The following is a 13,109-nucleotide window of genomic DNA, read 5'->3' as shown; positions in this document are numbered from 1 at the left end:
GAATGAACACTGGAATTCAATAAAAACTGTAAATCAAAAGATACATCATTTTAAATGGCTTTTTATTAATCAGGTAAAGCAATACTAAATTTTGTATATCTAAAACAAAAATATAATCAAAACATGTTTTGCATTTAAATCTGATTCAAGAGAAGAAATATTATTTCTGGCTGACAAACTAAACTGCATATCTCTCATTTTAGAACTAGTAAGTCTCACCTTCTCATAGGTTTTATTTATAGATTTAAAACCCTAGTAAACATTCTGCCTGCTTCTTTCCAATTCCTAACTACTTTTCAGCTAAGAACAAAGTAGTCATTGACTAGAACTGCATGACTGATCTGAAATGAAAAAGATACTCTACGTGTAATGACAAACCTGTCAAATACAGTTTACCACTTCAAAAAAATGGCTTCAGGCATATAGCAAGTAATTTTCATCAGATATAAAGATTCACTTTCCTTAAAATTTTGGCAGTAAACTTCCACAACATAATTTATATTTTATTAATTTAGGCTACTATAGGAAGTTCAAATCCATTTCTAGTTGTTATTTCTAATTTCAATAGAATTTATATAAAAACTAAAACCTAGCATAACTTATAAAAAAAATTTGTGTTTCTCATATATATATAAATTTAGGTACAAAATTTTTAATCTACAATAATTAATGCTGTTATGATTAAGAATAAGATTAGCTGTGCCAGTTTAATCACAGCCTTTTTTCTAACGCAGACAAGCATGCAATGTTGCTAACTCTCTCTGCGGTTCTGTATCAGTGTTTCTCTGATATATAGCACAGTGTGGTAGAGAGATCACAAAGCAAATACTGCATGACTTAGCATCAGACCCAGTATTACCAGAATAATTACCCTTGCACTATTATGACTATAGGGGCCCAAGATAATATTGCTGGTCAGTACTGCACCGTGTCATGAAGACAAAACTGTATCATGCACTGGGACAGTGGCCATAGCCATCCTGACATGGGAAAGAAGCAAGCATGCTTAGGAATGAGTTGCACAGTGCTTCACATCTTTGGCACTTTGGAATGACGCAGTGTGCCTTACTGCAGAAGAATCTCCTACATCTGAACAAAGTAAAGTCTACTGACCATCTTCCGTGTATTTCACCACATTCAGATCTGGGATCCTTGCAGGAGCAATAACAACTGGATGGAACACACCTCTGAATTTCATCTCGGGTCCTGCCAGATAGGAACAGACTTAGACAGAAGACATTTTCCATAATGACCACTCCAACTTAGTCAAGAGTGAGCTTAAGGATGAAAATGGAAACATAAGAATAAATGTAGCCCCATGCCTCCCATGCACGCTGGAACCATGGCAACAAGAGCCATTCTGGCTGTATACATACCCACACCGGTGTTCCCAACCACAAGAGGTGCTTTGGGGTGGGCAGCTTTCAGATCCAGTAATTCGTCTAAGCTTACAGGAGAAATCCATGTCATTCGCTCCCCATGAAAAAACAAAGTTCTTTTTGGTTGATTCTCAGCCATTCTCTGATGGGGAAATATGGTAGATGTAAATATTTAAGACATGTAGATAGGTGCAAGGTCCAATAGACACTAGACTTCAAGCCAAACGAAGTTCTTAAATAATGGCAGTTCTACTTAATCCTTCAAAATTGGACAGAAATGGGACTGTTATGCTGACTCTTTACACAGTGGTGAATTTCAAGACTACATGACTACATGGGTGAAATGACTTCAATTAATTACAATGGCCTAATAAACCAGATTGACAATAAATAGCCCCCAAGCAAAAATGTAGGAATAGATCCTGCAATTGCTGACATTATTATAAAAGTGGTAAAAAAATCTTTAGGGAGGTGTTTGCACACTTAGCTTGCTTGGAGGTCACCAATGACACTGGAAGCAGCATCCTTTTCTAGATTAAGCATGCATGTGGATGTCTCTGGCTGTTTTAGCACCGTTCACTGATCATTTGGAAATAGCTTGTGAACTGGTGGTGGTACAAATACATGGTCAAGAACCCCTGTCCCACAGTTAATCATCCTTTCTCCGTAAGCTGCCAGCTACTTACAGAGAATTTGGCTTTGAATCTATAGATTGACAATAATGTAAAGCAAATAGCTGTAGTTTTTTCTAGGGCAAATACTGTTGTCAATAATTAAGGATGCCTGACACTTTCCATTCCAGTGCCCTTGTGTCAGCTGGTTATACTTTTGTCATACTTTAATCACTGGGGTTAAACACTCCCCAGTCTGGGTGGCTACCTGAGGCTGACATTTTAACAGAAAAGACAAAAAAACCTATTAAGCCACCAAAAATGGGGAAAATGCATTTTTTTTGCCAATGTTAAAACATGTTTGCCATTCAGTTTGCTGAGAAGCATTTGTATTTTCAGATGCTGCACTGAAAACCCAGTTTAGGTTACTTCTTTGACTTTTCACCTAATACCTAACTTTGCAACTGCATTTTCCCAATATGCTTATTTTTTTAACGTGAATATTCAGTAAGATCACTGAGGAAAAAAAAAGAATGACTATAATTTTGGTTTATATTAAAGTGCTATGACATTTCTTCTGCTGAATTACTGCTAAACAGGACCTCAGAATGAGTTCTGAACTATGGACTACTAAGGAAAAGACAGAGTTAAAGAATAGTTTATAAGCAGCAAAAATTACCATTAGCTCTGGAGGAAATATAAGCTCCTGGGTGGGATCTAAGGGCTGGAATTCATCTATTGAAAATAGGCTGGTGGAAACCTTAAAAAGAAAGAAAACAAGCAAAGGCAAAGAATTTGCTCTCATCATTAATTCCGTAAATTAAAAATAAGGCAACCCCAAAACCAAACCACGATGATCCCACTGAAGTCAGTAGAAAATTAGTCATTCCATTATTATTTGGATTTGGTGCTAAATTACCATGCACCATTTGGAGCTGCTGAGGTGAAGGAAGTGTTCATAACAGTTTCTCCAAATTCACTGCTAACACAAATGACAGTGTAGAGGCAAGCAACTGAAAGACTAACTACAGAAAACTGAGAACAAAGTCCAATATTCATATGGATAAGAGGTTTCATGTAAAATTACAATCATAATTCTATTTTTCAAGAGTGAACTAGTTATTCAGACTTAAGCCAGCAGTTAGATTCCTAAGAGATCAGTGCTTACATTCAGATCAACGCTGATCACTGAATTAAGACAATTTCACATATGTCCTGATTTCTTGCATAATATGATGATCACTGTATGTGACCTCACCATAGCTGAGATTAATGGTATTCCTGAACTTGAAAAGCTGCTCAAATCTCAGGTCTGGAGACCCAATCTATTTTATACCAACTATCTGCCACATTGTCACCACCTCATACAAATATACGCAGAGAATCCTTAATTTTTAGAAATATTTCCAAATTTGTGAGGAATAATACAGGATCTTATTTTACAACTAATATTATGTGAATAAGGTGGAGGATTAAAATGACAGACTATACTGCATTTACTTTAATTACAAGAAAAAAGACAAGCAATATTCTTTCTATTCAGTTTTATATCTATATAGGACAGGTAAAATACTTAAAACCCTACCTTCTCTTCCTTGTCAAACAAATCATCTTCCTGATCAGAGCAACACTTTCCATTTGCCTTCCTTTGACAACAAACTGATTCCTAAAGTAGGAATATTCCATTAGTGAAACACTGCCCAGAAGGTCAATTAGTTAGAGTCTGCTTAAGCCAGTGTCTATTTCAGTAAAATTCTAGATGAAGTTTAATAATAAGCTAAATTGGAAGGATTGTGTTTTAAAGAAGCGATACTCAAAACCGACTTCAAATCATCAGATGTTGAAGTCCTTAACACAAAATAATTCATACTATGTGAAATTCAGTTGACCTTGTGAGAGCACACTTAGATGGCCTATATTATTTCTTTTACCCACTGTTCACTCTCTCATCTTTCACTGTAGGTTTCTGAAATGTTGCATTACATGATAAATTACTAAGAACATTAATGCAAATTCTGCTTTTATTTATGCCAGTACTGAACCACAGTAAAACACATGCAGTTATTTCAGATTACTCTTCATAACCTAGGTTAGACACCAAGTTCATTTGTGTTAATCAATTTTTATAATGTGTTAGGCCACTATAAGCCTTACTCAGACCTACATCTCTTAACAGAAGAAAGAGATGATCTTCATGAAAATCTTGATAGTTTGTATACAGATACACGCACTAATGGGCACAATCCAGTATTCCTATCATCACTACTACTTACCTTACAGAAGGTTTTACAGGCATCTAGGATTGGCCTATATCCAGTACAGCGGCACAAGTTTCCTGATGAAAAAAACCGATATCAGTAAGAAAAAGCTTTGTTCTAATGCACGTGTCTTTAAAATGTCTTTATATGAGGTTTGTGTTTTTGAAGCTTAAAGAGAAGTGGTAGCTCTCCAAAAGATAAAAAAGATCAGTGTCACAAGACTTGGGACCCTGCAGCTCCAGAGTTGAAAACCTATTGTTTCAAGGTGAGTATGACATACTTGATAGTTGCACTAGAGGGAATGCCAACTACAGCTTAATATGCAGGAGAATAAGAAATTGTGTAATATTCTTCACCCACTCAAAATGTTTTTCTCCTTCCCCGTGACTTATTTCTAATAGTGAAGGAAGTTAGCATGATACCTCCACCTAAGTTCACTTCAGAATAACAGGAAATGCTTTTGGTTCCACTCTGACTCTAGAGAACAGATGACAGAACGCTATTTTACCTGCAATCTGCAATAAATGCTCACTCTTTCCCTTAGTGAATATGGTCAGCATCTCTCTATCTTATTTGACTGTCTTATTCTTTCCAGCAAGAGGCTCTCCTATGAGGTTTATGACATTCTAACTCCAAATGTAATGGGATCTCAAGAGATGTTCAGATGCCACTACTTTTCCAACATGACATAATTTTTGCACATCTAATTTAAAGCACTTCAAAAGACACATATGGGGATGTCCTGAACGTCCCTGAAACGATCCGCAGCTCCATGCTTCATTTTCCTGAAGAAGGACAGGGAATACAAGTTCTGTATCCAGTAGGAACTCTGCTGGGAAGCACTATTTGTGTGAAGTGCATACATGCATACATGCAAGTGTACTGACACAGACATGCACTCACGCAAAGTATCTGAAGAAATAGTTTGAGGACATATCTACAAATTAAAAAGTGGCAATATTTACCAGCCAGAGCTGCAATCATCTGTTCTGGAGTTGGTTCTGGGTAGTTTCTTAGCAAAGTGTATATGGACATCACCATCCCAGGGGAGCAGAAACCACACTGGGAGCCATGGCACTTGGCAAGCCTTTCCTGAAATGAAACACCATAAATAGCATTCCTTCCAGTGTACATCACCAGTCTAATGAACTCCTAAATGGGAAACACCACATCAAATGTGGTCTTTGTAGTAAATCAGACTTTTAAAGTAAAACAATTTACACAATCTCAAATAAGGATTATTAATTTGGGTGTGATGCCCAGGCACATCTCACTAAGGAAGCTAATTAACCTTCAGTGGACTTCTACCTTTTTTGCCTTCATACTGAAACATCAGCTGAAGGGGCATTGTCCAAGATGTGCCATTAGCCCAAAAAGAGCACAAGCCCAATCCACCCCAACGATTCTCACATACTATTTGATCAGGCTTGATCAGGCAAGATCCATCATGAGCCATATCTCATCAGCCTTGATCAACCATCAGAAAGTTGTGTTGTCATCTGTTATCATTCAGCAGGGAGAATAATCATCATCTGAAATTCCCATGCCCTAAAAGCACTGCCTCTCAAGCCGGCCCATACAAAGGAAGAAATCAATAACCCTCTCACACAGCGATACTGTACTCTCACCTGAACTGGGTGAACCCTGGTTTCTGTACTTCCAACACCTTCCACTGTGGTCACTGCTGCACCATACAAGCAGCAAATGGGAAGCAAACATGCATTTGCTGAGTAATGTCTTTGGAACATAAAGGAGAATAAATAACATCAATATTATTTTATTAAAGATGCATGAATATTATTTTGCAGTCAATCAAGACATAGTCTATGCTTACAAAGCAGTCATTATCATCACACTTAGAAGGAGAAGAGAATAAGCTTTACAGAAAGGATCACTTACTAGCTGTGCCTCTTGTCCCCAGTATAAAACCCACATCTATGGGGCCAGTGTTCTGTAGTATTTACATTTTCCTTAATACTTCAGTCTTTTCTAATTGCCCTCTTGTCTCTCCTGCTTACAAGCAACTTGCCAAGTGCATTTTGGAGGAGCAAATGAAGGAAGGGTTGGTGTAGTAAAGAATTACTGCTCAAATTTATAAATAATATTTCTGACTCAAAGGAAATTTTTATGTAAATATAATTCTGAATAGGAACAATACACCAAAAATGAAAATTCTTCAAAGCTTTTCAGCATCAGCAATAAAATGTTTTAGTTTACTAAAATTAAAATGTTTCAAGTGTCATTCTGACTGCTTCAATTTCAACTCTTAGAATAAATGTAAACATTTTATTTGCATGAAATGAAAATGCAAATGTTTCATTGCATTTTCAACAACACAATTGTCAAAAAGAACAACTAGAACATTTTGACTTTTTCCTTATATAACGCAGTTGCCAAAACGCAATTGCCAAACATAATGCAATTGCCAAAAAGAACAACTAGAACATTTTGACTTTTTCCTTACCTAAAAAAATATTCAACTGACAATGACACGTTACTATTTAACAATTTGACTGGTGTTTTCTCAATTTAAAAGTTATTTATTCCAGTTTTTAGTTAATGAAACTCTGGGTTTGAGTATCAAAGTCCTTTCTGTGGGTAGGCTGTAGGAAGGGAGTTCAATATTAAAAGGTCTGGTAAGACTCAAACTTCTGCCTGCCCTGTCTTCTCACCAGTCATATGACACTGCGGGTTTTGTCTGGGACAGAGTTGACTTTCTTCACAGTAGCCAGTATGGGGCTATGTTTTGGATCTCTGAGAGAAACTCAGTTGATAACACGGGGATGTTTTAGTTACTGCTGAGCAGCACTTACACAGAGTCAAGGCCTTTTCTGCTTCTCACACCACCCCACCAGCGAGTAGGCTGGGGGAGCACAAGGAGTTGGGAGGGGACACAGCTCAGCGTATAAAGCTGGGAGAAGGAAAGGGGGGGAAGTTTGGAGTGACGGTGTCTGTATTCCCAGGGAACTGCTACGTGTGATGAAGCCCTGCTTTCCTGGAGGTGGCTGAACACCTGCCTGCCAGTGGGAAGTGGTGAATTAATTCCTTGTTTTGCTTTGCTTGTGCACACAGCTTATGCTTCACCTATTAAATTGTCTTTATCTCAACCCATGAGTTTTCGCACTTTCACCCTTCCTACTCTCTCCCCTCTCCCAGCAGGGGGGAGTGAGCGAGTGGCTGTGTGGCGCCTAGTTGCCAGCTGGGGTTAAACCATGACGCAGAGCTATGGGTAGAAGCCACATTCTAGTCATCAATAAAAAGGGTGTTAAATGTATGCCTCCTGAAAAGAAAACTCCTCACAGGAGCTATCAGCATATATGAGCAAATTAAGCACTTGAGAATGATATATCAGCAAATTTGCAACATAGCTGAATCAACAGTATTTTCTACAGCATTCTCTTTCAGATTAAAGTGACCCTTTGGATTCTTTCACTATTAAGTACAGATTCTACAAATTTATTTATACAGTTTCATATCTGGAAGTGGTATCTACAGCCATAAAATTGTGTGGTTTTCCAAACTGTTTGTTAAGGATACCGTATCTTCTTTGAAGATGGCTCATAAGTTGATATCATCACCGTGCAGGCACCACAGCCACCTCCTCCACAGCCATACTTAGTTCCTGTAAGACGGACTGAAAATGCTGTCATTAGGGAAAAAGAAATAAATCAGGTTGCATTCTGGCCTTTATTCTGCACAAAAGCTTGAGGCCACCTTTTTCCTGAACCACTAAGGAACATGGAATTGGTTTGGTATGCTAGCCTATGCATCAGACTCCTTTCTATGTTGGAGTAAAATTTTTAGTGAAAACAAGATTGAAGCTAAGGAATGACATGACCAAAATCCTGTACTCAAGAAAATAGAAAACTTCATTTCAACTCCTTTTGGAAGAGAAGTAAGTTGGGATAGAAAGAGGAAGTAAAAATAGTTTCCCAAGTGAAAATATGAAAGAAACATGTAATAGGCAAAATAGCTATATACCTGACGTTCCAGTGGAACACTAAAACCAATATCCCTTTTTTTCCCAGAAGGCCCATTCATAGTCAGGATATTAACCTTGCCTCTCATCTGAAAAAATCAGACTTACAAGAGAAGTACTCACTTCTATGAACCTGGAAGAGTGGCCAATCCTTAGCTATGAACTGATAAACAGCTAATTTGATGTTCTACAGCCACCAAAAGGAAGATACCTTACTCTCTATTTCTTCTGTCTTTCCTCTTGCCAACATTACCTGCTCCAAAAACCAAGACCTCTCACACCAAGTCTTTTTCTCACCAGTCCCTTCTAACTAATGATGAACTGACTAATTAGCAACTGAGACCCTAATCCAGCTGGGAGACTTCTACAGAACTCCTATCAGGCTGCACAAATACCAGCCAAAAGGTTCTTAGGTTTCTTTGTGGGGGGAGAGGAACACACATACACATCATGCCTGATTGCATAACGCTGTTTAGGAAACTAGGCTAAAAATACAGCAGCCCAAGGAAGAGTATTTGGCTTAAGAAAGACACATCATTTAATATGGTTGCTTTATCTTAAGATAAAACACTTAAGTGTGTGACTTAAGGGAGTCACAACTTCCTTAACCTGGAAAATCACCTTTTAATTATAATTTCTGAGAACTTTGTTCTAATAAGGCTTTCAAATGAGTGATTTATTTGAAGTGACTTTCAAATAAGGGAACAGACAAGAAAAGGATACGTCTCTTTCGCAGGTAAGATAACAGCATTTGTTCAGGATCGGCATTTTTCTCTATTACCTGCAGTAAGAAATGAAAAACAAGGTTTAACAAAGAAACCAAGGATTTTCAAAATACAAGGCACAGACTATATTCTCACAAAGCCAGAAGAGAATCCTTCTCTAGTTCCCTGTCACAGAACTAGACTAATTGCAAAGACCACAGGAGAGTTTGGGCTCCTTCTGGAAATTCCCTCTCGGACAGATATGTTTCCAGGAAAGAAGTGCCAGGGCACCTTGCAACTACTAAAAATAACTGCTGCTCAGTGAAAGCTCATACTGAGGCCACACTAGAAGTAAAAATGCAGGAGAATTTTACTACAATGGAGGCAGCATAGCATAAAGAATGTTTTGCACATTTTTAGAGTGTCCCTGACAATTTAACCTACTGGGATGAACACTAGAGAAGCCTGCAAGACTGTCAGCAGGATCCAGTTTTCTTCTAGCTTTAGTTATATAAACTTTCACTTGCCGTTAAGACTAACAACAGAGAGCAACAGAAACGCCTAACATTCTTGATTGATTACAGCGTTTCTGATTCCATTGCTTAGAATCAGCTAGTCCAGTTATACTGAATCAACAGCCAGCTTAATTCTTGTAATGTTATCTTTGGCCAGTATGTTGGCCAATCATCCATATTCTGGCACCTGAGTCTTGCTGACGTTCTGTTGTGCCTCTGAAACTCTGATACCATTTGATACCCCTTCTCCAGTACCATTGAAGATGAGAAGCCAGGCATGTACACATGAAAAACTAGTTTGCTTGCCAGCCAAATTTGATACCCAGCTGAAATTTAATTTCTTTTTGACGTGTTTTTTCCCTCAACGCAGCAGAGCTAGCTAAAATAGGATGTTGTAATCATGTTTGTCCTCTTCTGCTGCCTCTCCCCATCTAACAGCACCTGCTGAACGCAGAAGAGCATTACCTAACTAAAGTAATATGGGGGGGCAGATTCACTTCTTTCCAGCAAGATGGGAAGGAGTGCTTCTGGAAGCTTGCGTGAGCATTCAGTTAAGCCTGAGGAAACCAAATCTGTGCCCACACTCTTCGGGGTTACTCCTGGAACAGCAGCCGCCCTTTCTCCACGCTTTCTGGACACTTACCTTCCTCCCATTCACATAGAAGATCAGGTCATCAGCAGCCGCTCCTTGCGGAGACATCGCGCCCGAGCCCCGGAACCAGCCGCAGCTGGACGGGCCGCGGCAGGCGGGGCGGGGGCCACGGCCGCGGGGGGCGGGAGCGAGGCGGTCCCAGCGGCACCGCGCCCGCCGCCGGGGGCTGAGCCGCCGTGCCCCAAAACGTGAGCCGTCACTTGTTCCTGACATCGAGAGCCAATCACGCAGTTTAGATACTGGATTCTCTTAAGGTATATTCAAACCTCACACTTTCCCAAATGACATATATGTTCGTTCCTTCAGAGCAAAATGGAAACGTGAGCATTGTTAACTGTTGTGACATTAACAATAAAATCTCCAAAGGTAATTTTAAACTGTTGTAAAATCCAGCAATGTAGTGGTCATGATCCCAATGGGAATTTTGTATACATACCTGCACTCACAAAATAATCACAGTAACTTCCAGGTATTACAAGCATTTGTAAGGGCTACTTGTGCAAACAAGCGTTTATAGCATCATAAATATTTTCTTGCTGTTTAAATACATAGAATTAATTTTCCTACAAATTTTAAAACAACTGAAGTCTTCAGTAGTGGTAAACTAAAATATTAAATGTAAAAAATGGGAAAAAATGTAAAAAAAAAAATGATTGAATATGAGAAAAAGCAACTTTGAAGTGATAAAAAAGAGTTCAAATTACCTTCTCCTCAGAAAAATAGTCTTAATCCCTGCATCAGCTGCAGATTAATTTTTATCTCAACTGAGCTGTTTTTACATCTTTGTCCTGGCAAGAGCTTCTAATACATCAACTGATCTGGTAAAAAAAGCACATTTGGTGAAGATTCAACAGGCAACATCACATTATTCATGCAGTATGTAAAATAAGCAACCACTGTACAGAACAATTAAAAGAACTGCATCCTAGAAAACAAAGTCAATTGTCTCTGTGTATAGAACATCAATTTGAGCAACAAAACCAGTAAGGATGGAGAAAACAAGGAAAGAAGGGCAGTAGCAACAGTAACATGATTTCAGAGTTACTGAAAATAACTTCTGCACATCTTCAGGTCATTTTCTTTATCCTCAGTTACTTGGAAAGATATCTATACTAAACGGAACAGAAGAAACTAAGGCATAAAGCCCTGGGCCTTCTACTTTTATTGAAAATGACATGCTTTTATTTGGAACACCAGAGCAGTCTAGCAGGTAACACCTGAGGCTGCGTGGAGCAACAGGACCTTCACTGAAAAAATAATTAAAACCATCTCAAAAAAGATTGGGATTTTTTTTCTGAGAAAAGGAAGCATGTGCTTCTATTTCCAGCTTTCAAACCATGGGCAAGAGAGAAAAAACAACTGTTTTTAAAAAAGCACTGTGTTTTGCTTCTGCAGAGCCAGCACAGGGAGCGCAAGTGGTAACAGATACTTCTTTTGCATTTCTAATGACACAGCTGGTGATGCTGATAAATGGCAAAAGCTAGCAAGAACATTTTGGTTAAAAAACCCTAAACAATTAATTAGAAACTTGGTAAAAAATACACGAAAATGTATAAAAATATTCTATATGTAATTCTGTTTAAAACAACATTGAATTTTCATATGGTGGAATACTTTTTTTCCTGTGAGGTTCTTGCTGTCCTTATCACTGTTACTTATCGTCTTTGCATGGTCTCTGGAACTGGTGACCAGAGCTAGACAAGCTCTGTTTAGGGGATAAAGTCCCCATTGTAAACTACCTTGCTAGTGGAATATTTAACTCCAAATTCATACATGGAATGTTCTACAAGATATTTGGGAAACTTCCTTGGAGCTACAGACTCTCATTTAAAAAAAAACAAACAAACCCCAAAAAAAACCCCCAAAAACAAACGAACGAAAAACCCCCAAACCCACAACAGAAAACTTAAATCTTTGTAAATAATGCTTTTGTGTCTCTTTGCTGCTTATGGTTATAGTTTCAGACCTACATGTAGAATGGAGACACCTGAAACTATATCCAGCTTTCCATGCATGACTCGTTTTTTCTGTCAGAATATGCAGCTGAAATTCTGGCAACTCACAGGAGAAGGACATCAGTTTCCCTTGTTGAACTTCACGAGATTCCTCTTGGCCCATTTCTCCAGCCTGCCCAGGTCCCTGTGAATGGCAGTGGAACCATCCAGTGTTTCAGCCACTTCTCCCATTTTTGTATCAACTGCAAATCTGGGTAGTCTGCACTCTCTTTCATTATACAGGTTGTTAATGAAGATGTTAAACAGTACTGGCCCCAGGGTGAAACCCAAGGGAGCTCTAGTGTTTTGCCTCCAACTGGAGGCAAACTGGATGCTTCTGATCACAACCCTTTGGGGCCAGTGCTTCATCCAGTTTTCAATCCACCTCACATTGCACTTAACTAACAGATACTTTGTCAGCTTGTCTGTGGAGTTTTGTCAGACACAATGTCAAAAGCCTTACTGAAGTTGAGACAAACAACATCTACTGCTCTCCCCTCACCCACCAACCTAGTTTTCTCACAGCAGAACACTACTGGGTTAATAAAGCATCATTTCCCCTTTGTAAATCAATGGCAGCTACTCCCAATCACCTTCTTGTCTCTAACACGTGGAAAGAGTTTCCAGGACTATTTTCTCCATCAGCTTCCCAGGTTACAATAGAAGCTACAATGAAGTACAAAGAGTACAGTCTGGTTTGGTATTTTTAAGAATATATTATGAATTAAAGAATATCAGTTACACCTCTTAAAAAGAGGTGTACTGTAACACACCAAAGGTCCAGCTAACCAAAGATCTCATCTCTGGAAGTTTCAACAGTGAATGCCTTTGGAAACAGTATAAGAATTTCTAATGCAGGGCTATTTTCTTTCTGGCTGCCTCTAGCACATACTCTGGACACAAGACTTCTCTCTGTTATTCCCCAAGATGAGACTTCCTCATTCAAATTTCAGTGTGATTCTGTCAAATCCAAAAGTCAACTATCACACACACACACACAAAGGGACTGTCTCCAAC

The 13,109-nt window shown here is 38.7% G+C and overlaps 1 protein-coding gene across 1 annotated transcript in view; it reads right to left on the bottom strand.

Annotated features, from left to right (window-relative positions):
* Positions 1 to 12,234, bottom strand: part of AOX1 (aldehyde oxidase 1) — a 42,637-nt gene extending 30,403 nt beyond the window's left edge. The window contains exons 1-12 of the mRNA XM_030485608.1: positions 12,162 to 12,234; positions 10,803 to 10,916; positions 10,090 to 10,398; positions 8,951 to 9,008; positions 7,786 to 7,882; positions 5,877 to 5,985; positions 5,214 to 5,340; positions 4,264 to 4,325; positions 3,576 to 3,656; positions 2,670 to 2,750; positions 1,377 to 1,521; positions 1,114 to 1,206 (exon numbers count right to left, since the gene is read on the bottom strand). Coding sequence (XP_030341468.1) covers positions 1,114 to 1,206; positions 1,377 to 1,521; positions 2,670 to 2,750; positions 3,576 to 3,656; positions 4,264 to 4,325; positions 5,214 to 5,340; positions 5,877 to 5,985; positions 7,786 to 7,882; positions 8,951 to 9,008; positions 10,090 to 10,311 — 1,075 coding nt within the window. The 5' untranslated portion in view covers positions 10,312 to 10,398; positions 10,803 to 10,916; positions 12,162 to 12,234. The remainder of the gene's footprint in view (positions 1 to 1,113; positions 1,207 to 1,376; positions 1,522 to 2,669; positions 2,751 to 3,575; positions 3,657 to 4,263; positions 4,326 to 5,213; positions 5,341 to 5,876; positions 5,986 to 7,785; positions 7,883 to 8,950; positions 9,009 to 10,089; positions 10,399 to 10,802; positions 10,917 to 12,161) is intronic.
* Positions 12,235 to 13,109: the final 875 nt, after the last annotated feature.

The sequence above is a fragment of the Strigops habroptila genome, chromosome 5, assembly GCF_004027225.2.
Source record: "Strigops habroptila isolate Jane chromosome 5, bStrHab1.2.pri, whole genome shotgun sequence".
Classification (NCBI taxonomy): domain Eukaryota; kingdom Metazoa; phylum Chordata; class Aves; order Psittaciformes; family Psittacidae; genus Strigops; species Strigops habroptila.
Note: the sequence above shows the minus strand (reverse complement) of the source record. Positions and strands in the feature narration are given on the sequence as shown.